At 39.0% G+C, this 25,974-nt stretch overlaps 1 protein-coding gene across 1 annotated transcript in view; it reads right to left on the bottom strand.

Annotated features, from left to right (window-relative positions):
• Positions 1-25,974, bottom strand: part of DNAH11 (dynein axonemal heavy chain 11) — a gene marked incomplete at its 5' end in the record, with an annotated part of 204,199 nt that overhangs the window by 25,408 nt on the left and 152,817 nt on the right. Inside the window, 9 exons of the mRNA XM_081146983.1 lie at positions 784-977; positions 2,137-2,259; positions 5,106-5,276; positions 5,585-5,725; positions 7,445-7,609; positions 9,468-9,672; positions 19,544-19,666; positions 20,861-21,096; positions 23,649-23,819. Of these exons, the coding sequence (XP_081003109.1) occupies positions 784-977; positions 2,137-2,259; positions 5,106-5,276; positions 5,585-5,725; positions 7,445-7,609; positions 9,468-9,672; positions 19,544-19,666; positions 20,861-21,096; positions 23,649-23,819 (1,529 nt within the window). The remainder of the gene's footprint in view (positions 1-783; positions 978-2,136; positions 2,260-5,105; positions 5,277-5,584; positions 5,726-7,444; positions 7,610-9,467; positions 9,673-19,543; positions 19,667-20,860; positions 21,097-23,648; positions 23,820-25,974) is intronic.

Here is a 25,974-nt window from a genome sequence, read left to right as displayed (position 1 = left end):
GCTTTTTGGGGTGTTTCTAACACAGGGAAGCTCAATTAAGCAGGGATTATTTTTCAGCAGAACCGGATTTAGCAGAAAGTAAGTAGTACTAAGCAGAATTAACTTGTAAAGTAGGGTTCGTCAGAGGCGGCTGCAAAAGGAAAATCGGCTGAACTAGACAAAGCAAAGGAAAAAAACCCGAGGCACGTGAATGTTACTAAAGACAGAGGATCCGATGGAGAAGGAAGTTGTGAGCCCTCTGGTTGGTGAATTCAAATTAGAACACGACTTGCCTGAATTAAGCAGCATCTATTACCATTTGGAAGCCAAAAGGGTCAGAGAAAAGGGACACTTGAACCAAGATATAGTCAGGGCTTTCTGCTTTTTAATCGTGCTGGTTGCAAAGTTGTGGGACTATGAGTGTCTCTATGAAAGGAATTCATTTTTATTTGACATGTAAAATCTCTGGAGCCAAAATGCCACCACAGAATAAACCTGATGGAAATTAACACTCGGATAATGCATGTTCCTGGCCTCTGAACTCTGCTGGCATTCATCTCTCTTCCTAGAATATTTCCATTATTTCCCTGTCTCCCCTGCAGATTTCAGAATTGAGCTTTTCGGGAAGGATGTCCTGAATCACACTGAGCAAATTTAACAACAGCAGTGAGTACAATATCAACATTCTAGCAGAATCACTTCTCATCGATATGGAGCGTAAATGCCTCCAGCAGATCCTCCTGGCCCCTAAGAGTAAGTTTCCTCCAGGTTCACGCGCATTTCCAAAGATGCTGGCTGCCCCACCTGAGAGCATATGTCATTCTGTCCGGGCGCACTGCTCTCAAAATGATCAGCTTCTGTATTAAGCTTTTCTTCTTCCATTCTTGCGGTAGCTTTTCTTTTTCTGGACACTCGGATTCTACCCACTTCCTCCACTGCTTGGCAGATCCTTCCACGTCTCGGTCTATGCCTCGAAATTCCTCCATACGGGCTACTGCCTGTGATACAATAGGGGAGCGGAGAGGAACAGTTTGTCTCAAGCATGAGAAAGACTTGTGAATGCATTGAATCCTATATAAACAAGTTGTGTGGGACGGTCTTTATTTCCTCTCCAGATTTACTCTGCTCCCTTTCCTGCCCTGCTAAGAGGGCAGTCTCCAAGAATCTCTTGGACTAAGCTCCCTGGTTCTCTGGCCTGGTTGGGTTTGTCCAACAGGAGGCAATGGCAAGAGACTAGAGGTCTGGGGAAGACAGAGGTCAGGGCATTTCTTCCCCAGCTCTGCCCCTGACGGACACAGTTGGGCATGTTCCTCTACCAAGTGCCACAGCTCCTGCAGGCTGGCTCTCTCCCATAACTTCATTTCTCAGTCATTTTATGGACTGCTCCTTCATCTTCCCTTTTCTATCCCCATTCCTGGTTGATTCCCTTTTTCTTCTTCTCATGCTATGAAAATAGACTCTATTCTTTGTTAAACATTTTTAAATCTCTCCTTTGAATGTGCCACTTGTTTTCTGCTGACGCCCTGAAGGATGCACAATTGAATTTATAATTCTAAAGTACAATTCTAAATAAATTTAAATAAAAAATTATATTTCAAAAAAATAAAAATCTAAATATACTATAAAAATAAGGGATAACATAGTTCTTTTCAATGCATAGAAATGGTTCCTTCTTAGAAAAAAAAAGAGTGGGCAAAGCTTAGCATATGATGAGCATCTTTAAGAAATTCCAGAGCCTGAGAATAAGCACTTAATAATAACATAAAGAAATTAGATTCAGGCAGATTCAAAACTATTCATTTATATTCCTTGACTCTTTTCAAAGGTCCTAAAGTTTATACATATTCATTAACAAATTTCCTGCTCATTAAAAATGTCAAAAGTTCCTTTACTTCCCAAAAGAAATCAGTTTAGTTGTGCACCTGAAACAAATACAATATTGTGTGCCAACTATAACTGAAAAATAAATTTAAAAAAGAGCAAAAAAATTAGTCAATTTAGTAATATAAAGATCAATTAAAGAACATTACATTGTCCAGCATATTTCTACAATTGAAATGGCCTATATCACTTGGATTTTTAAAACCACATTTCTCCATTTGAGAGAACTGAGATTTGAAATAAGATAGAAATTGAAGAACTGTGTTCCTAACATACCTTGATGGCACTCCATGACTGAGTCGTTAGGAAGTCAACAGGACTCAGGTGAGTGTGTTCAACTGTGAACCGAAGCAGGAAATCCAGTTCAACAGGGTCTAGCTCTTTGTTTCTCAACAAAATCTTGAGAGTACACAAAATTGAAAAGAGTCATTTGGCTTACGCATCAAAATCACCACACAGGAAGCAGTCACTGCTTAATAGATATGATTAAATAGCAGAACCAAGTCTTCTGAAAATTCTCACAGATATGTATCTGTTCTATAATCAAAATAAGGAATAAGTTATACCCATGGTCTCAAAAGTGTGATCAGAAATCTAATAGCAAGTAATTACAAAGGCTGGTTTATTCCAATTTTATGCCTATTAGCAACATATCTAAAATATGCTTTCATATTTAGTCTTCTGCTGTTAGATCAAACTTGTCTTAAAATTTGTTATACAAGTTGAGAAAGCTTGTGATGACCATGGACTGAATTACTAACCAGAAGGTAGAGCTAGTACTGTAAATTAGTCCTGTTATAGGAATCACATGTAAGACACCATGAACTGGAACAAACTTTAGACATCTGGTCACAGAACTGATAGGAAGTCCATAGAACATTTTTGGGGGCACAAATGAAATATTCCTAATTTCCACATAAAAACCTCACAAAGTTAAGAGGTAAAATGCTTGAGTTTTAGACTATTTTTAAATTCTAGATATTTTCATAATACATTATGGGTGGTAACATGCATGAAAACATTTTATTTTGAAAAATTAATTCTTAATTTGTTTTAACAAACAAGAAATTGTCCACATACATATGAAGCTTTGATGAGCACAGATTGTGAGGATTTGAGATAGATTATAACTTATATATGGCTCCTAAAGGGAAGTTTTACAGAGAGATGCATGCCTGTGTGTGCATGTCATTGTGTTATCATTTCTGGTCCATTACGGTTCATTAGCAATGTGTATAAACAAAAAATTTCAGCAAAAACACACAATCTGGTTAAGAATAGCAGAAAAATGGAATAGACATTTCCAAAGAGGATATACAAATGGCTCACAGGGACATAAAAAGGTGCTCAACATCACTCATCATCAGGGAAATGCAAATCAAAACCACAGTGAGATACTATCTCATAGCTGTTAAGATGGCTTTGGGCAAAAATACAAGAGATGGGAAATGCTGGTGAGGATATGGAGAGAAGGGAGCCCTTGTGCACTGTTGGTGGAAATATAAATTGGTGCAACCACGATGGAGAAAAGTATGGTGGTTCCTCAAAAAATTATAAATAGAAATACCATATGCTTCAGCAATTCCACTTCAGGGTATATATTCAAGGAAATGAAATCACTATCTCATAAAGCTTTCTTCACTCCCATCTTCACTGCAGCATTATTTACAATAGCAAGACAGGGAAACAACCTGAAGTGTCCATTGATGGATGAGGGAATAAAGAAGATGCTGTGCATAGATAGAATGGAATATCATTCAGCCACAAAAAAAGAAATACTGCCATTTGTGACAACATGGATGGACCTTGAGGGCATTATGCTAAGGGAAATAAGTCAGAGAAAGACAAATACTGCATGATCTCTCCATAGGTGGATTCTAAAAGACTGAACTCATAGATGCAGAGAACACATTGGTGGCTACCAGGTGGGAGAAATGAATGAAGGTGGTCAGAAGGTATAAACTTCCAATTATAATGTAAGTAAGTGCTGAGGATGCTTTGTACAGCATGGTAAGTAGTTAACAATACTGTACTGCATATTTGAAAGTTGCTAAGAGAGTAAATCTTAAAAATTCTCATCACAAAAACAATTGTCACTACATGAGGTGATGGGTGTTAACTAAATTTACTATGGTAATCATTTCATAATATAAACAACAATTGAATCATTACATTATACATCTTGGACTACTACAATGTTATATGTCAATTATATCTCAATAAAACTGGGGGGAAAATGAAACACAACAATTTTGTTTTGCTTTGCTGTTTATCACATACATTATAAAATGCCTACACCTATATATTCTTTTTTTATTTTTTATTTTTGCACATATTCCTATATAACCAAAAGGAATATACAAATACTAAAAATATGTATAGTTTATTGTTATTAACAGAAGGTGTTTATAAAATGCCTTCTTTGGGCGAGGTATTTTAGAGGACACAGAGAAGAAATCTTTCATCAAGATTTAGATAGACAGAAAAGGTTCTACAGTAAACAAACTAATATAAGGGCAACATGCTTATTTCATCTAGGAATGTGGTCCTCAATGTTTTTTTTCTTATTATGGTCACCATTATTTAAACAAAATCTTTTGTAGAAGTCCATTATCAAAAAGAGTAAAGGGGCACGGCCCATGTGGCTCAGTGGTTAAGTGTCAACCCAGGAACCAAGAGGTCGCTGGTTCGATTCCCGGTCAGGGCACATGCCCGGGTTTCAGGCTCGATCCCCAGTAGGGGGCAGGAAATAGCTTATCAATGATGTTTCTCTCATCGATGTTTTTCTCTATCTCTTTCCCTTCCTCTAAAAATCAACAAAAAACATATTTAAAAATAATTAAAGGGTAGTAGGTCTCACTGAAGGTGGGAGTGTGAAACTGGGAGCTCTTTTTACCCTTTACATTTTTCTAAAGGGCTCCTAGAACCCCTCACATCTGGATTCACAATTCTGATCTCAGAGAATCCCCTTGGTAGTCCCTGGGAAGTTCTGGACAGAATCTGAAAGGTGAGGAGAATGTCTCATCAATCTGTTCTTCAGGGCGACAGCTGATGTATTGCTTAAAGTGCCTACCCCGCCCAAACCAATGCCTAGAAGGTTGTCATATGCCCAACTTCCTTCTGGGAAACTCAAATGCTCCGCGTGTCACCAAGGGCTTCCAAAAAAAAGGTGTCTATGCTTCCCTTCAGAAGAAATGAAGTACATAATAAACAGAAATGTGCGACTTTGGTTCCGATTTGCTCACCTGAAAAGCCATCTGGGACAGGAAGGTGAGCTTGTCCTTCTCAAACAGGGCCTGGCTGGTGTAGAGGAAGGTGGCGTGGGTTATGCTCTCCATGAGGACCGAGATGCGCCCCTGCATGTCTTCCACCTTGTCAGCCTGCTCGATTGCTCTGTGGAACAGCATGTTGAAAGCCTGGGGAATTTAAAATGACTGTTAGTGCCCTGGCTGGTGTGGCTCAGTTGGTTAAGCATTGTCCCATATACCATACACCGAAAGATCATGAGTTCGATCCCCAATCAGGGCTCATGCCTGGGTTGCAGGCTCAATCCCCGGGGGCGTGCAGAAGGCAGCCCATTGATGTTTGTCTGTCTTCATCACCCTTCCTCTCTCTCTAAAAATCAATAAAAATATTTTAAAAATGTTCTAAATATCCAGAAACAAGTTGAGCTCCTGCAGTTGGATTTATTTTTTATTTTTTATTTTAGCCTGTTCAGCATTACCTTCAAAGAGAACTGATAGATGGGGTTGATTTTTCTGAGGTCATTAATAACGAAATAAAGAAGAGATGCTCTTGCGGCCACTGGTCTGTAACATTCTCGGGCCTCATTGATTTTCTTTTCATTTTCTTTAGCTTCAATCACCTATGGTGAGATCAGACAACATCAGTAACTTAACTATTCACATTCTCTATACTTATCCAAGTGATGGAAGGAACATATCTGAAATGAGAAATTATTAGTATAAAAATAGGTAACATATGGCATCTATGTGCTTGAGCTGTTCAAAATTATTAAATTCATATTTAAAACATTTTATATTTATTATGAATATTAAAATATTTAAAATAACTTTTTCATAAGAGTTTCCAGTGAGAAGGGATGTAACTCTAGCCATTTTATGATTACAGATTAAACAAACCTGCTTGTTTTTGGTGCTACAGGCTTTATTCCGAGTAATGTCACCTTTCTGCTTCCCCTCTCTCTTTCAGGGGTTAATAACCCAGGTATATCACCTCCCAGGGATAGCTCTTAAAAGTCTGCTGGGTCAATTCAATGCCAATAACTTTATTAGTCAACAAGGTATACAAAAGCAGCCAAGGTCAATAATACATCTAATAGCCATACTTACTAAAAAGCCTTCATGTGAAGACTCTCATGACTGTCTAATTTTGACTTTGCACCACAGCATCCATATGCTCATATATTTCCATTTAGCCTCTGGGTACATTCAGAGAGATAATTTTAAAAAACCCCCACTATCAACCAACATATTCATTTTCATTCAAGGCTCAAATGTCTACTTTTATCTAGAACTACTGCTGGTCACATAGGTTTATATGATGCAGTATTTTCCAAAACTCTTTAATAGACTTGATCCATCATATTTGTATATAAAAGGGAATAAAGAAAATGTAGAGCAGAGAAGGAAGTCCCAATATGGCAATATATTAAGAAGATAGGAAGAGGCATTTTAAGAGACAATTAGAAGTTAATTTGAAAGCTAAGACCTAATTTACTTAATTGCTCTAATCTTTACCATCTCAGGAGCCACCTAGAATTCCTTTTAAGTAAAAAAAAAAAAAGAGTAATTGGGGATTCCATTTCCTTGCTTAAACTAAGACAAATACATTGGATGTGTGGCGACACAGCCTCTGCTGGGTAATTAATAGATAATTAGTAATGATGATATTCCAGAAAGCAAATAAGGGTTCCTCTTATTTTGAAACAATGGAATTTTAAGGGTTAATGGTTACTTGTGAAAATCCAAAGTGCACACCATGCACAAAGCATATTGGGACGCACGTTGGATGTTCAGGGGGAAATTTACTCAATGAGAAACTTTATTGGCTTTTGGGAAATGTCATTTTCCCAGTGTGAGTAACGCACTTGAGTACAGCAGGAGACCATCTCTTGCTCAGTCTGCCAGCACTGAAGTCCTGGAAACAAAACTTTAGCTCTAAGTATTTCTCTAAAATGTGCAACAGACTAGGAACCATGTGGTGAGACTGGATGAGGTCAGTTTGCCAGAGCTAGAGGCTAAAAAGAGCCTTTTTAGATTTTAGACCATCTTTGCCAGCAGGCCCCAGTGTTTTTAAATTTGGTCACACAGAACAAATAACAGCCTGAGAGTCTAATCTGAATGACTGGAGCGCTGTTGAATTAGGAGCACAAGTTCCGCTGTCTCTATCTCCATTCAGAGCCCCACATAGTCCATGTTTTAGGGCAATTTATCACATGACCTGAATTCCACAATACACCAGTCCTCTTAGAGAAATTACCAAACAGGATTCTATTGTCCATGCGTGCTGTTCAGGTAGAGCGTTGAAACAAGCCCTCTTGGTGTCCTTTGCCTTTTCCTACCTTATGCTCTATTTCTGCGGCTGTCGCCTTTGTCGTCTCCAGTCTCTCTACCAGTTGGGTGTCATCTAGAAAGCTCCCTTCGGCAGCAGAGAGGCGCAGAAGGAGGTCATCCTCCAGAAACTTCAGCTCTATCTTAAAGTCATTTTGGTGCTTTGTCAAAACCAACTAACACAAACCAAAAAAAGTTGAAGAAATGGTGGTTAAATTCATGTCTTTAAGTAGAGTTTCCTTAATCATCAATTTCATGGAAGCATATTAATCAAACACACTTAACATCAAAACATACCAATAATAATTTTTAACAATTCTTTAAAAAAAGTTTCAGAAGGCATGTTAAGATCTGGTTGTACTCCAGGGTCCAAAGTGTGAATATTTATCATCATTATTTAAGATCATGAACCTATAGGAAGAATCTGTTCTACAGGAAGAAACTTCTGGTTTATGCTTTTAATCTAAAAAGTTGGAAGTCGTCATTTCCATCCTCACTAATAAATAAATAAATAAATAAATAAATAAATAAATAACAATCTAATCAAAGTTCTTCTTACATCCATCAGAGAACTGAGGTCCTAGAACAAATTGCCACTCTGACAACTACTGAGATGGGTGATTACAGACAATCACAGCTCATCGGGAACATTTACATAATAATCAGCTAATTTCTGGAGGCAAAGCTGGAGTGTTAAGAACTCCTGGGTACCCAGTGTCAGGGAGCCCTCCATACTTTTGTGAGTTGACCCGGGTTCTCACAGTGAAGATCAGTAACAAAATCTACTCCTGCTTTGGGCAGGGGAAGGGAAAAGGAACTATTTAAAAATATATCCAGAGGAAAGCAACCATTTAAAATATGTCAAGAGCTTTCTGTTCTCTTAACAAAAGCCTGCCCTCAAGGAAAATCACTTTACTGGAGGCTTATCTGATCTAAAAGGAAGGGTGATTAGATAATCTGACCTCCTCTGGACTTTCTTTCTCACATAAAACGAATGACTAGGCCTACTAGAAAACCTTGAGATTTAATCATAAGATTATAAAATACTTCCCATGGATTATACTGTACCGCCACATCTACTGACTCTAGTAAAATAACACCACATTACAACTGAGCTGCAAAATATGGACTCTATTTAAGAAGGAGCTTCTAGGGAAACTCAAAGACACAAGGGAGACAAAATCAAGGATATGAGAGGAAACTGAAGCCTACTGATACCTTTGTAATTTAACCCAGTTATTAATTAACAGGAAAGGAGTGAAGGGGAGGCCAAATATTATAGCAGTGCCTGGTAAAACAATCTCACTTAGCAGGATCTGGGCTGTGGCCTGAGAGTTTGTATTTAAAGAATTTCCCACCTGATGCTGGTGCTGCTGTTCCAGGAACCACCATTTGAGAACCACTGATTTACACCAGGAGTGGCAGCTTTTCCCATAGAAGGTCAGAGAATAAATACTCTTGGCTTTTCAGGCCATACAGTCTCTGTTGTAATTACTTAACTCTACCACTGCCTTCTTATGATTATAATCTTACGCTCTTTGTTTTCTGCATTCAGCATTGAATTATTTTCAGTATCTTTTCTTAATCAATGCACTTTAATCAATGCCATGAATTTGCCTTTAAATATCAGTCACAACAACAACAAGCCCCTTAAATTTCCCAACCTTACTCCATCACTCCTCTTTTTTGTTCTTTTGCCCTGGCTGAATGGGCTATGGTCATCCACCTTCAAAGGCACGTGCCTGCAGAAACAAATGCCTCTGTTTCCCAAGACTCTGATGCCTCTTTGCTTGTTCCAGTCACTTGCATCAAACTAGACCTAGAGCCAGCCCATCTCCTACCTTGGCCACGACCCTACCTACCTCCTTTTCTGTACCCCTGAATTTGTGTTAACTGTTCACATATAGCCTCTTTTTCTCAATTAGATTGTGAGATCCTGGAGGGCAGCACTCCTAACACTTGTGTGTCTGGCAGTATAATTTGTACAAAGCAGGTACTGAATAAGTGTCGGTGGATGAGTTCATATTTTTTTACCTTAAGTTTCTCCAAATCTGGCCTTTCAATACTGACCACCTCTGCCAGCAGCTGGGCTTCCAGACCATCTTCCGTGACTGTGAAATTGAGGAGGGTTGTCTGAGCTTGCAATTCGGGCTTATAGTGAGGATTGGCCAGTTTTGTGTGAAGGAGGAGACGAAAGTTCTTGTTAAATTCACATTCTTTATCTCCAATCCTGATATACCTAAAGGGGACATAACACAGACATTCAGGAGCTTCCCACGAACCAGAACAGATATTAAGCTGTCATTCTAATTTTGTAATCTGATAACATATCTAGGCCATAAGACCAGGTGATTCAGGATTTTTCAGCTACTCTAGGTTTCCCTAAAGTAAAGAAAGAACAGGAATTATCCACTAAACCTCTATATGCTTAAGTTTCCTCATATGCAAGATAGTGGTAACAGCAGTACTTACCCAATAGGTCATTGAAACAATTAAATACAATAGATCATATAAAGGACCTAAAACAACAAATGTTAGATTCTATTATTATACTCTCTGTGATTAACCTTATATTAAACATTGCTATTCTTTAAGGGTAAAATGAGCACGTATGTGTTTGCATATGTCTGTGTACAGGTGTGTGTATATATATTGAAAATCTATATATATTAAAAATACATATATACTTAAAATTACTTTCCAATACTTTTGACACTGTCTCAAGGACAAAGTTTAAGAAGCCTCCTGTGTGGGGTGCATGGGTCACATTCCTGCTAGCTCCATCTCCCACACTGGCAGGCTCTCTGCAACCAGGCTTCTGCTTTGCATGCCTGTCCCCCTGGCAGTGGGCATCAGGAGCGGGCACTTCATCCACTCTGTTCCAATCACAGAACCCTTTCCTGGGATTGGGGTTTGGGATAGAGAGAAGGGAGAGTTAGGACTGGAGCCTAAAAGCTTGTGTTGAAGTCCCTCTGCCCTCCCGGTGAACCAAGCAGTAGAGAAAGACATGCCTGGTTTCCCAAGGAAAAATAATGAACCAATACTCAGAGGGAGCACCAGTGCAGAGAGCATGCGCTGGGCTGTCTGGACTTCAGGTCCCACCTTCCTTGGAGCCCGGGTGCATTTTCACCAACATTGCCATGACCCCCTGTAGTCTTGGAACCTGCTCTCTGTGTTGCTTAAGCTAGAGGGAGGTGGTTGCTGTAATTACCAGCAAAACTCTAAATGAATGCAGCCTTTTCCTGAGGGATGGCCTGATTCTTCTTTCTCAGGTGCTGGGGTCTAAGTTGAAAAAGCTTTATCACTTGGGCTCCGTTCCCCTCTGGGTTCTGGAGGCCTTGGCCAATGTCAGCTCTGAGGCGGTCCCAATACAGGCGGAGAGAGGTCAAGGAAGATCTTCCCTGCCTCAGTTCTGTGGTCTGGTGGAGGTGGGGTCCCGCTGTGACCTATTCCACATTTGGGATGGTCCCCCTTCCTCAGCTGTGCTCGCAGGACCAGTAACACCTCAGACCAAGAGGTAGTAATAGCTTCCTGTTGCAAATAACCTGGTTGCCTCAGCACCATTACCAGGTGTCTTTGCGCTTCCCTCTGAAAATTCTTTCTGTAAATAGTCACAATGTTAATCTCTGCCATTTAGTCTTCTGTTGTTGACAGCCCTTTAAAACCATTGTTAGCTCTTCATAAGTTAGAGAAATGTCCCACCACTATGTTGTACATCTAAAACTAATAGAATATTGTATGTCAACTATAATTAAAAATTTTTAAAAATGAAAAAAAAACACAAAGATAAACAGCAGCAGCCAACCATTTGTAAGTCACAGGCCTTATCAAGATATGCTGTTTGCCACTTCCCCCTCTAGAGGGTCACACCAGGTAGTGGTATTAGCGTAATCTCCTCTCGGAGCAATAGCAGCTATTCCCCTGGATTTCCCAGTAACACCAAGCTACAATCTTTCTAGTCAGCCACTACACATAACTCCCTAGGCTTTAAGGGAAAAACACACACACACACAAACCCATGAGATTGGCCAACAGGGATCATGAGGTTCTGACAATTTTGCAGGCAAAAAAGCTTTTAACTGGTTAAATATGTACTTAACCAAGTATCTCAGTTAAAGCAACACTGCATAAAATGGCTCAGAGGTGACGCCAGGGCTCTAAATCTCCCTTGCACGTCTACCTACACCTGGAAGCATTCACAGTTTGACAACCAGAAATCTATCTGCTTGAGGGACAGGTCTGATTTTCTCTGTGAAGAGAGTTAACTGGAGGGACTGCTATGCTGATGGAAGAGATGAGAATGTCTGCCTGTAACACTGGTTTTACATTTTGCTCTGAAACATTATTTTATAGGCTTAGATTTCCCAGGGAGAGTAAATTACCCTCAACTGGGGTGTTTATGATCTATGAAAGGCAAGAACTACATAATGATTCGGTGGGTTTTATCATCGCGACTGGGTTAATTTTTGGTTTATCTCCTATTTGGGAAAATTAAATGGACAGCTGATGCTCTCTCATGATTTAAAGGATCCAAACAACAAGGGGTTTAACCAGAGGGGTGGGGAAAGCGAACAATCGCTGTGAAAGACAGGAACCTAGAGGTCATGACTTCTAGATGAAGGAGGCAGCTATGAGCTCTTGAACTTAAGCTTCATTGAGAAGCAACAGCAAGGTGTGAAAGGCAGCGTGAAACTAAGAAGTGTGGCTACTTTCTTAGAGGGGTAGTTCTTAACCCATTTTCAGCCTCCTGCCCTCCAGGAGCTGCACAGTGGCCCCTGACACTGTATCAAGTGAGAATCCATGGATGAGGGGGAGGGGGCAGGAATCACCGAATCTGGGGTGGAGTTGCCCCCAGAGGGTTTCAGGACATCCCTCCAAGGGAGAGAGATCCCCCTGCCCCCACTTCTCACTGGCTGAAAATTACTGGCTTGGAAGTGAGAAACTAATTATATGAACACAGACTTAAATGTGTTTTGCCAGTACAAACGCCATGGCTTAACTGGATAGGACACAGGGTGAATCAAAAACACTGTTTCACCTACCAGAGCTGTAAATTTTAAAGCAAGAAGAACCCCTAGTGAGCCTTCAGCTGATTCCTTTTTATGAACCCAGAGCGTTTACGGCTTGTCCAAGGTCACATAGCTTAGTGGCAGAGCGGGGACCAGAACCTGGGTCTCTGGATTCCTAGTATAAAGTTCATTCCACTGCATCAGATTGCAGGCTCATTTGCTGTTTGACGGTGAGAGCTTGTAAGCCCAACCTCTGTCCACCTGTCTGACTGTCAATCGCAAGAGGGTACCGAGATAATATGATTGACTTATAAAAATCAATGGCCACTAGAGGGAAAAATTTAGACACAGCTCAGAGAACATGCCCTGCTGATCTCTGGTTAGGCATTCTCTCCTTGTTGATGGTGGAGAATAGCACTGATTATCAAGGTGTCCAACCCTAATCCAAGAGCTATAACTTCTGGGAGATATTTTCATAAAATGAATTACTTAATTTATAAAATTATAAAAATAAATCACTCGATCTACATAAAAGTTTTCTATCTCCTGGCTTTCAGGAAAATAAATAATAATTTAAGTGTGCCAAAATGTTCACTTCTTAGCTGAATGAATTACTGTGCCATAAAGACAATCATCTACAGATTAACTATAAATTCAGTTTTCCAAATGTCAAGTTTGTATAAAAATCAGGTATATTGGGAATTTCAAAGTTCTTTCGAAAGTTTATTCTAAATCAGCCAAAGGTGCCCTGGGAAGAAAAGATTCCTAATTTCTCCAAGTAATGAAAGGTCACTATTATTGTGAAGGACTGATTTGCAAATTACATTAATAACACTTGAAAATGATTTCCTGGCTAATGTTCCACAGCATTCCTCTGATAAACATGGGGATACATTTCTCCCAATTTTCTGATTTACCTGAAAGCCAGCATCTGAGTAGCGAGAGGCAGTATTGTTTCGGTATGACCAAGATGATTATCTGAAGTTGAGATGATCACCTCGAGTCCTTATTACTAAGATTTATGTCTGGAAACTGAGGAAGTATCTCTTGTTTTTGTCAGAACTGTTCTCAAGATTTAGGGTAGCCACTTTGAAAATGCCATCAGCCTTGGATCATAAATACCTAAGTAAATTTCTCTAGTGATCAGATATTCTGAGTACCTGAACAAACACCATCATTTTTTATTGCCAACTAAAACTGAGCTTGGAAGAACAGTATCTTCAATTTAAGGACTTACTCTTGTGGCAGATCGAAGTTTTTGCCAGGAAGGAGCTGCAGTAGGACTCTTAAAAAAGAGATTTGCAAATCCTTTCTCACAATGCTGTCTGCTTGGAGAGAAATTTCCTAAGACAGCGTCTCTAAGATGGACAATTCAGACAGCTAACAAGTTCTCCTAATATGAGGAATTCCATTCTCCAGGCCTCATCAGAGTTGTTTTGTCGGAGTAAAGACATCGCAAGTAGGTCTTAAGATAAATAAATAAATATAGTCCCACTAGTTGGAAAAAATAAACACTTAGGAGAAAGAAAAAAAACTTTTCCCATGGACACCTAAAAGCCTTACTGCATGACCTGCTGTTAAAATTAAAAGCTTCTAGATGAGACCTGTGAGCTCCAAGGGCTCCAGCTGAAAGGAGCAAGCGTAGAGCAAGGCGGAGGGGGGTGTTACTTAGCAACCTGGGCAGGGGGGCTGTTCAAGTTGGTCCAACCTGGTTTCTGCTGAAAGCTGCACAGCTGGCAAGACTTTCAAGGAAAGGAAGGAAAGAAAAGTCCTGAATAGAAATGAGTTCATTGTCTTGCTGCTTCATACGTTTAACAGAACCAACACATCCTTCTAAGATAAAAGCAAACTTCAGTAAGAGTTTTAAAAAAAGGTTAATGTTGCAAGAGTCCAGGTACCACTGAGCAGGGAAAAAAAGGAAGCTAATAAAGAAAATCATAGCTGATGATTTCCCTTTTGAAATATATAAATAATATATAAAACATATGTATTATATATATTTCAGTACATCCATACTTAAATATTTTAATGTACCATAAAAAATAGATTCTGGTTCCATTTATATTTATTTGCCTTAAAAAAAGAAAGAAAATTGCTTTTTTGAAAAAAACTATCTAAGGTCCTGAATCTGTGACCCTCTTTGGTATTTACTTTTAGATAAAGACACACAATATTAGCAAGATGACTGTGTGTGAATGCACCAGCCATAGACCCTGAGTATTACACTTAAAAGAAAAAATCTTGATTGAACTTAGGAACAGAAAGGTTATTGAAGGTCTTTTCTGCAGTTAAGCTTTATTTTGAATTTAGAAATTGGGAGAGCCTAGAATGCTGAATTCTGTTTTATGAAGGCATGAATTAACTTAAAAATAAAAATACTCTTACCCACAGGGACATGAGAGAATTATGTAACTACAGAGTTTACCTGAAACCATAAGCTTCCAGCTCAAGAGAGCACATTCTATTATAGTGTGGAACTGAGTTTAACATGATTATCTTAAATCCCACCTAAGACCTCATTCGAATAGATCTATAATCAACTATAATAATACAGTTGTATGGCATCAACTCAAAATCAGCAACATAATATTTAATAAGTTGGAAACTTGCTAAGATACTTCCTCATATTAAGTTCAGCACAACTTTCAGGCAACCTAGTCATTATAAAATAAATATCTGTAAAATACTATCTCCCTTTCATTTTATTATTTCTATAAAAATAAAAGTTTATGTCACATTGCTAATATTTCTATTATAAAAGTTTCTTCCCAGGGAATACCACTGAAAGACTACTACTAAAAAATAATTATGTAAAAATAAATGTAGAATAAAGTATAAAATGTCTTTAAAAATATTTATATGCTCAGAAACATATATGCATTTTCCATTCAAAATACATTTTGCAGTAAGATTACTCCAGCTAAAATTAAAGTTAAAAAATTACTCCAATAATGTTTGGGGGCTCTGAAAGATTACAGAGATATAATTTTATGAAGATGCTTCACAGATCAGCAACTTCTCTAATATGTAAGCCAGTAAATTCGCTTTGGAAAAAGTACATGTTGATAAATCTTCCCAGATATGTTTTCTGTCGATTGCTACGATAAGATATATTTTACTTAAAATTAGGATTGTCTGGAGTTTGGTGGATTTAATTATTTGTAATTACCCAGCTGTTGTCAGCCTGTGGCCATTTTATGACAGTGGCATCTACTATGTGGGTCAGGTTCAACTGTATATCTTCTCAAACACAGATTTAATGTGCTATTGACGAAACCATTACTAGAACCAAATTAAAGTCTGGGCTGATGTATTGGTCCACAGGGAGCTGTCAGACATGAAAGGAGTAATTAGTATTCATTACTTCGTACTCCACAACATTCCAATTATTAATGAACTTCAACTTTTGGACTATGCTGTATCTATCACAAGCATCTCCTCAGACATTCATTATTAGGAAGAATAAACTAATATTAGTTTTTTAAAATCCCCCCCAAGCAAACAGAACTAAGATAAACAAAAACACTATTAATAGTCAGAAACTTTCTGAGGGATGTGGCTTCTCTCAAGAGTATAAAAGGGATAGTCTACCTGCATTTGAGGAATGTAATACAATAAAGACATTCTGGGCGAATACACCGGTTTTTGTTTTTATTAATTTCAAAGAAAGAGAGAGAGAGAGAAACACTGATGTGAGAAACAACGATCAGCTGCCTCCTGCATGCTCCCCACTGGGGATGGAGACAGCAACCCCGGCACCTGTCCTGACTGGGAATCGAACCCTCGATCTTCTGGTGCATGGGGCGACACTCAACCACTGAGCCACACCAGCCAGGGCTACGCAGCTTTCAATCCCTGGAGGTGGTCCCCCCTTCTTTTTCTGGTTCCCACTACTATTTTGTCTTTTCAACACAAAGGGAAACATAGAAAAAAAATCAAGTAAAATGTTCACTGTTGGCGATCACAACAGGAAGACCTATTAGAAAATTTACAAACATAGATTTGTCTAGGATGAGATCAAGGTAAAACCAAATTTCTCTGTTCCTGTTTTAACATTACAGACGGGGTTCTATCTCCATTCTTCAACAAGGCATATAAACGTTTTCCTGTTAACTTTCTTTGATCTCCTTCATAACCTCACAGGTCAAACGACTTCTCAGACTTCTTTTTCTGAGAATGAGTGTTAAAGCAGCGCCTCCATCTTTGGGTGTCTAATAAGTGAAATCATCTCTTTCCCTGCACTTACTCCTACTCCTGCCTCACATCTCCCCATAAACCACACCATTACCCAATGTGGCAGGACCCTGGAAATTACTGACTGTGAACTGACAGCATTAGCTCCTTGAGAACTCGTTGGTGTATCTGTTCTCTTCTCTACCTCTACAGTCGCTGCCTTAGTTTAGGCTCATATCGTGCCTCTGCAGAATTACTGTAATTGTTTGCTCATTAGACTCTGGCTCTAGGTCCATGTCCCTACAATCCACGCTTCACACCAGCAAAGCATATCCTTGCAGAAACATAAACTTGATCACGTTACTCCCAGCATGCTTAAGAATCTTCACTAGCTTCCCCACTGACTTACGTTCATGATTCTCAAGTGAAAAAATGCGACTCCACATTTATCCAGGAAGGTGTGTTCCTTTGGTCTAAAACTATTGCTGCTGTCACCTAGTGTTACTGATAGAAAAGGAGCGCTTGAGCATGTTGGGGTGCCAGGGGGGTGCGGGGAGGGATTGTGAAACTATAGGAAAGAGCCCACCTACAGGTCATATGGGGATGCCCAAAGAGGAAGAGAGAGATTGTCACCAAATTTCTTATACTAAATTGTGTTATTAAAAGTCCAAGTTAAAGCTAGAGAATATGTATTTTACTGACAAAAAATTTTAGGTCTTCCGAACAGAGTCAGAACCTTAATAACAAGTATTTCACTTTAGTGACATCCAAGGACGTCCATGTTCTGGGCCCTGAAGATCTCTGGCCTTGTCTCTTCCAGTCCACTTATCTTTCCACACTCCCCTCTTTGCTTCCCCAATACAAGACTCTTCACTGATCTGGATGCTATTTGCAGTTCCCCAAAGCTGCTGGGCTGCTCCATGTGTTTTAATGTTTGGTATTAGTTCCCTCGTTCTAGGATTCTCTTCCCCCATTTGTCTATCTGACAGATGCCCACTCATCTTTCAAGACTCACATTAAATGTCAATGCAATCAAAGGTAATTTTTTTCCATAAAGTCTTTCCAAGTCTCCACCATAGAACTCACAACCCCCAGCCATGCCTACTTCTACCATCTCACCATTGGCACTGTATTCCTTTTAGTGTTTATAGGTCTGTCTTTCCCCTAGGGAAATTAGCTTAAGGGCAGGACTTACACCTCAGCATGCTTTGAATCTGCAGCCCCCAGTTCAGTGCCTGGCATACAAAATGCTCAGACAGGTTTATTCAGTGGCTGATAGAATACGTAAGCATCACTAGCACTCAGATCCTCTGGGTAAAGATATTCTAAAAACATCTGCATGGGAAAGGGAAGTGGGAAAAACAGAAGCTACAGATCTGAAATTTACCCTCACCCTAGTGGTTGTTTCCATGCATAAGAGTTTAGGAGCCAGGGCTGCTAAGGTAATAACTGCATATAATAAACAGAATTTTTAATATTCTTACATATCATTTTAAATTCTCTTGACCTTTTAAAAAATGCTGGAATGATATGATCAGCTCTATAAAGCCTAACAGATTATACATATTCAGAGAGCGGTTGGTTGTCACCAAATTTCTAACACCTAAATTGTATTATTGAAAATTCGAGTAAAAGCTAGACAATATGTATTTTACTGACAAAAATTTTAGGTCTTTATAACAGAGTCAGAACCTTAATAACAAGGATTTCACTTTAGTGACAGTCATGATATTACACTATATTTTTAACACATCAGACACAGCGACAATTATATTTATGTTTGAGTTGCAGTGTGTTAAGTGGCTTATTAGACTGTTCTAAATGTACGTCTGGGTAAATTCTGGTTTATTAAACAATTATAAGTTGTCAGTCACTGTAAGTGGATTTACTTGGTGAGTTGTATGATATGTACTATATTCACTGGTTAGAGGCTATTTCAAAAACAGAAGTAAGTCACCTTTAAGTGAGCCTGTTTCCACTTAAAATGGACAGGAATAAGCTAGTGATGAAAAAGGAGACAGATCCCTTTGAGGCAGAGAGTGGGTGTCAAAGGAGAAGTGGGTGGGGAAGTTCTGAAATTACACCCCAGAAAAGAGAGTGGGGGGGAGAAATCCAGTGAGATAAGCCTAGTGAATGTTGGTTCCTGAGTGGAGGCACAAAGAGGCTTGGGGACCCACAGTCTCCCCTGGGGCCAGGAAGCCCCTTAGAGACTGCCTCTGACCTTTCACACACAGCAAATGACATGACGACCCCTGGGAGATGGCTTCACTGCCCCGGGAGAATGCCCTAGAGCGTGGGGTGTCCCGGGGGAAGTGGCAGCCATTTAGAACGTCACATGGGGGGATTCCCATTTTTAGGTTGTCCACCACTGCTGATATGGTGGGTGCGGTTTGAGGGGTCCACTAATGAATTCTTTTTAAAAAATGGTTGTATTTTAAGTGTATTAGAAAAAATAGAACTAGCACAGTAAACCCATAATTTTGTGGATGCCATTACTTGCAATGAGGCTAAGGTTAAGAAAAGAAAAAGTGAGTGGATTTAAAATTGTTTTAAGGGAAAATATTAAGGACATAAGGATACAAGTGATATGCAGCTCAGGCGAACATACTGAAAAGGTGTTTTGCAAGGTACTGAAGTTAGAGAAACACTGGTATAAATCAATAAAGGAGCAAGTGCGCTCAGATTTGTGACAATGCAGTTCTTTGTCTATAAGTCAAGAATTGGGTAGCATGAGTCTAAATCCAGCAGACAAATAGTCTGAAGATCTGGATCATATTGAGGTTGTTTTGGTCTTGGAATGCAGGTTCCATGGAAGGAAACTCAGAAATATTGCCAAGGACATTCCTGATGATGAGGCAAAGAAATGGAAGCTGATGGTAAGATTCATGTGTAACACACAATGTATGTTAAAAATTCAGGAATACTTACTTTCCTTTCTTAATCGTGTTCCTGCCAAGCAGTGGATCCAGGACTGGATCTATCATTTCCTCAAGGTTTTCAATTAAGATGACATCTCCGAAGGCCAGAGCAGTTTCAATGGCATTCAGAAACCTTAAAATTCAGTCAGAATGGAGATAACAAAATGTAATTATGCACAGGGAAAACATTCAAAGTTATTTCTATTAAATTATGTTTAATATTTTTGTCCCATTTTAATTGGGACAAACTAACCTAGAGAAAGTTATTTTATAAAGTAGTATTCTTCCTTAACTAGATTACACAGAAGTTAAAGATTAGATTTTGAGATACATTGCAGTTACATTTTCCATGTGAAATTCAATAGTTTGAACTAATAATCCCACGTGTAAATTGGTTGATAATAATCATGACTGAAATAAATGAAACTATCTGGACATTAGAGGTTTAAATTTATTTGATAGGTTCTTTTTTGAAAAAAAATTCAAATTATATTAAATACTTTGTGGCCTTATCAAATTTTCATTTTTTTAAACCTTTAGGTTCAGTCATGTAAAGTAGTGAATTATCATTTTATTTCATTCCTATTCTTCAAAAAGTCTCTTCCCTTCGAAAATAATTTCCTCCAAGTACTCAGACGAGCAAGGAGTACATTTATCTGCACAACTGCAGATATTCCTTGTTTCATTTTACATGTGAAAAGATGCTGGAGGGGTCAAATGAAATTTCAGTAAATCTAAAATTATTTATTCAACATTAACTGAATACCAGCTATATACAAGACAGCTTTCCACTTATCAGATAGGATTAGTAGGCCCAATGACAAAAAAATCTCAGCGTAGATTCATTTCTCAAAAGTGACATGTAATACTTGACTCGGAAATTAAATTATCTTTAAGTATATTCAGTATTGGGACTTACAGCCATGTTAAAGTCTACTGTAGGCAAGGTATATACTTAGGAATTTGACTGTAAACATCAAGCCTATAGGTGCAGCTGACAATTCTTGTGATATGCCGAATACTCTAAAGAAGTGCTACAGTACATCTTATTTCCATTCTTGGCCTTAGGAAATGGCCATATTTTGCCTCTCATATGCAGGGTTTGCTCTCACCTTCAATCTAATTTCCTCTTCAGAAAAGTGGATGCTGCCCAACATAAATGCTTTTCAACAGAAAGACTTTACATGAAACAGGATCAGGCAGATAGCAAGTACCACAGAATTATCACATTTTCTAAGTGGCAGCAAGGTCTAACAAATGCCAGGACTTAAATCAGGCCCATTTCACAGCAGCTGAACAGAAAGCCAATCCCTAAGACTTCACATACCCTTTCTGGCCCAAATGCGTGACTTTCAGATCAGTTCCATACTTATTCTTGATCCACTTAATTCCCTGTTGCTGGGGATCTATCAGGAGGGGCCAGCGCTCACAGTGCATTAGGATCATGGCGTTTTCAGTTGACATTCTGTCACTGGGCAGTCCTTCATTATTCCAGGTGGCAACTGTAGCATCGTCCGTCAACATGGCAATCAAGTCCAGGCCTTCAGTCATTGGGATTGAAACCTTTAAAATCAGAGTTAAGTGCAATGAATAAATAGTGTGGCAGAGCAAAAGACTCGGAATGACAAGAAGGAAAGAGACCCAAGCCAAGAGAAGACATACAAATTCTCTGTGGACTCTCAGAAGCCAAATAAAACTCTCATTATGTAATACAATGTGACCCAATAAGCCCAGTACCTGTCAACTGCAGCATTCAGCATCTGGTTTATTACTGCATCCATGTGACTTCAAGTAAAAGAGAGTTTGTCCACTACATACATCTACAGCTACTCCAACAAGGTCAGAGTGAATTAGACACCAGGAGGTATGGTGGATAACAGAAACGTATTTGCCCAATGAAGTAATCACCCCATGTAAGCCATGCTACAATGGGATATCTTGCTCAGGCATTTCATCTTTTACTGCAGGCCAACACCACAAAGGGATGGCTTCTCTTTCTGGGATGGGTTAATGGAATGTATTCAGTCCATTGGGACCCCATCAGGTGGGCTGCTGTACCCAAGAACTCAGATTACAGTCTGTCCTCTGCCTACACTGCATTGCAACATGGGAGCTGTCTTCTTTAAAAGAGAGAGAGAGTGAAAGAGAAATCTATTTTAAAGACTAAGGGTCATTCTTTATAAAAATGGACTGATTTTACCAAAACTAAACAAGATCATGGAAAGCAATTTATTCACTGGGTCATCAATCACCAAACATTTATTGAGCATCTCCTACATATAAAACACTGTCTGGAGACGCCAAAATGAGCAAGATGAAAAAGGAGCTAGTCCTCAGGCTTGATGGAAACTTGCCCCCGTAGAGATTATAGAAAGAGCTCAACTTGGAGCAGGCAGGGGAGGCCATAGCAGCAGGAGTTTGATTTATTGGTTGGCCACAGAGCTTCAGTAAACAGAATGCTGGAAAAATCCCACAGTAAGGCTGGGATGCAATTTGATATCGATATAGGAAAAGTAGCACAATATTCCTACTGTTCCTGACTACAATGCTATCTTAGAAATAAACACGGTCTCCTAGTGACATGAACAACAAGCCTTGGTATCTAACTGGACAGATTCCTTATGGATACAAGCAAATTGGTATTTTTTAGAACGAGCATCCTTCTATTGGCCAAGGATATGTGGCTTTAAATTCTCACCCTTCTACCACCATCCTCTGTGCTACTCTATGTATGGAAATGATTTTGGATAACATTGCAATTTGGATCTTTAAGGTCATGTGTGCCCACTGTCCCTGTCCTCTTTGGTTACCACCATACTACTTGGTTTCTTCCCTGTCCCATCCTCCAAACTCATGCCCCCATTATTGTACTTTCTGAAAACCCTTCCCACATGCCCTGTAGCATCCTAGTCCTATTTGGACCATACTCCCTTGCTCTCTGTTTGTCTTAACCAAAACCCAGATCTCCCTTAGGAGGGTGGCTCTCAACCCCAGTCTGCATATTAGAATCACGTGAAAGTTCTCAAAAGTTTCCAACACCCCATCTCTAATAATTCAACTCCATCTGGAATCAATGTTTCAAAAGTTCACTCCCATGTGATTTATAACAGAATATTACACGGGCAGAAAAAGGAATGAAATACTGATACAGGCTACAACATGGATGAACCCTGAAAACATGTTCTGTGAAAGAAGTCAGTCATAAAATATCATATATTATATGAATTCATTCATATGAAATGTTCAGAACAGGCAAATCTATAGAGACATAAAATAGTGTTTATTTAAGCCTAGAGAGGATGGGGTGTTTGGGGGGTGATAGCTGATGAATCCACAGATGAGAAACCTGATGATATGGAGAGCTCACTGTACATTTATTTTTAAAAATCGGCATATAAGTGGACTCATGTAGTTCAAACTCATATTGTTCAAGGGGCAATGGTACTGTGAAAATTGAGGCAGACTTACCAATGAAGACCATTAATATACAAAGAACATTAACATAAGATATCCTTTAGGATATCTTAAGGACTGGATATATAAACTCAGAACCTGCTTTAGTCAGTTAAGATAAACACAGTGTTGCACAGAAAACAGAGGCCTGGAAGTTAGAGGTCTGGTTTCCTGTCCTACGTCAGGTCATTTATACTTACTGTGTGTGTTTTCTCTACAAGGAGGTGCTCAAATTATATAATTTCGAATCTTCCAAATCTATGATTTCACTTTGTTTATGGATCTGATCTTTCAAAAGTAGGGTGAGCTATTTTTATACTTAGGTACAAAATGCTACACTTTTAACCTGAAAGTGGTCATGAAAACAACTTGAACAAATAACTCATTAGTAAGAAAACAAAAAGTTTCATACTGTACAATAACATAATCATCCAAACTTGATTTCAGTTATCAGTTTTGTTTATATAGTTAATTTTCAAATTTTTCATCTCCCTGTTCAGCCATCATTAAAATCAGAAAAACTGCAACACACAGGAAACATCTCCTTCACCCGAGAATTTCCAGCTTGTTACTGTAACCGAGGTACAAGAGAGCCTGGTATACATACTCTTTTTACTGCTTAAATTTCAACATGATGCCTCCGAATGTTGAGCTGAGCTTACCTCCCGCCGAAGAAAGGGAACCCACTTGCAGTCTACCAGCTCCTGACGATACTGTTTCGTAAAGGAGCCGACATAAGACACGAAGGCTGCCGCAAGGAGAACATCTCCACCCAGGGTCTTCTCTTGAGCTTCAAAGGACGTAACAGACTGACCCCAGCGAATCCTCTCTGACTGAAAGATAAAACTACTCAGTTGTAACTTCAGGGTGAGCATCGACTCAACACGGGCTTCATGTAATTGCCTTAGAGCACAAGGTAAGTCTAGGTCCAGTCTTTAGAAGGAACAGAACATAGCTGGTTGGCAGGACCCTTAAGACCTTTCATGTTTGAACCCATGATTCTGAAGGAGCTCTCGCACCCTCTTCAGTGGAGCTTGTTACGATATGACATTAGATCTTTAACTTCTTCTCGTTGGGTGCCCTTAACTCTTTCATATTGATTGAGGTTCTTCTGGAAAGGCTTATGACAGTCCCTCTCCTGTCTGTCTGGGAGTGGAGCAGAATCAGGAGCTATGGCCAAGACTGAATGATGTTTTAGGATTTTTAATGGCAGCCTGGCTGCTTTCCACGTGCCCTCCTTTTCAGCAATGGTACTGCACTGCCCTAGGCAAGCTTTTTTCTTCTTCTTTAACATACTGGCTATGGGCTTATTATAGAAAAAAGAAAATGACAAATGCCACCAATGTTAGTTAATTAAAACATAATGCTTAAAGAGCCACCTACCCTGAATCCTGTTACTTGAAGAATAGTGCTGGTAGTTTCTAAACTTGGGTTATTTTTCTAACAAAATTACTTGAACCTATAACATATGTAAAAACATGGAAATCAGAAGGACTTCACTAGCCTTGACGATAACACACTCGAAGAATGCTGCTGAAGTCCTTACATCTAGTTGGATGGCCATTTAAAAATTGATTTCCAGGTTAAGTATGTGGAGCCCTTAAAATTGGATTTGAATAAAACTGCAGTAAATACCTATGGATTGATTAAACTACAAGGTAGCTCACTAATTCACTTTGTTTCAATGCATGCTAAAAACGAATACATTCTAAGCACATGCAAATTAACAGGACCTGGAAAAAAATCAGCAATTTGATAGTACAAGCAAAGACGATCGCTGTGGAATTTAGCTTTTCTCATGAAAGAAGAGACAGATCACAGAAAACAAAAATGATACATGTCAGAATAGACTGGAACGCCAGTTGCCTGCAAGTCATCAGAATCCCCGCCATACTGAGGTCATGAAATGAGCAAGTGCAAATGGTTATCAAAGGTGTGTTAAGAGAGGCTCCCTGTTTTGCTTAATACAGATCACCCCAAGTTAGCTATAACTGAACACTAAGAAACTTCAGCTCTCTACCCTCTTTATAGAATTCATTAATTTCCTTCCTCAGCTATAGGCAATATATCCATTAATTTGGAAGAGGAATCTCTCATTTGCCTTCCTTCCATCTTTGTTGTCTTTGGTTAGTAAACGTTAAACAATAAAGAGCACCCACCTCATTCTCCAAAGCAGCTGTGAAATTTGAAGATTTACTAAACACAGACTTATTGGCCACTGAAATCGTCAATAATTTCACTATACCACCCACGCAACATAAATCATTACTGACACCGGCTAACAAGGGTTTAAGAGTTGGAACATGTCCTGTAATAAATTTCTAGACAGTTAAAAATCACTATAATTTTATTCTAATGCATTATAGATTGCCTGTAATGTCATCCAGGCTGGGGTGACCCATTTCTAATTTTGAACAGCTGTTCAGCTCAGGAGTTAGTTAATGATTAAATATAAATTGCCTGATTTATTAGTCTGAATGGCTGAGCTTCCAGGTCAATGCCATATAGACAAAATCATCAGTCTTGATGCTTTTCAGAAGTTAACTGTCTCCTGTTCTAGTCAGAAAGAATTTATCCTCAAAGGAAAAGGTCTGACATCTTCAATTAATCCTTTAAATATATATATACACACACACACATATATATACACATATGTGTGTATGTGTGTGTATGTATATATATGTGTGTGTGTGTGTGTATTTTGCTAGTTAACACTAGTCAACCTTTTTCCTCCCCTTGTCTAAATCTTCATGAGTAAGTAAGGCCTATGGAAGACGTTGCTGTGTGCTAGAGACACAGGGTAAAGCCTGTTTCCTTTCATCAAACTTTCAGACGTTCTGTAACTACTTCAGGAAAAGTCTAATTAAATGGCACTTTTACTTTTCTTCAGATACCTCACAGGTGGTGAACACTTCAAACTGCTTAAATTTTACCACTTTAAATGGGAGATGTTATAAACTCCAACGGAAGTGGTGGAATTTCTCAACT

Source organism: Miniopterus schreibersii, assembly GCF_964146895.1.
Source record: "Miniopterus schreibersii genome assembly, chromosome: 9".
Classification (NCBI taxonomy): domain Eukaryota; kingdom Metazoa; phylum Chordata; class Mammalia; order Chiroptera; family Miniopteridae; genus Miniopterus; species Miniopterus schreibersii.
This window is presented reverse-complemented; position numbering and strand designations above follow the sequence as displayed.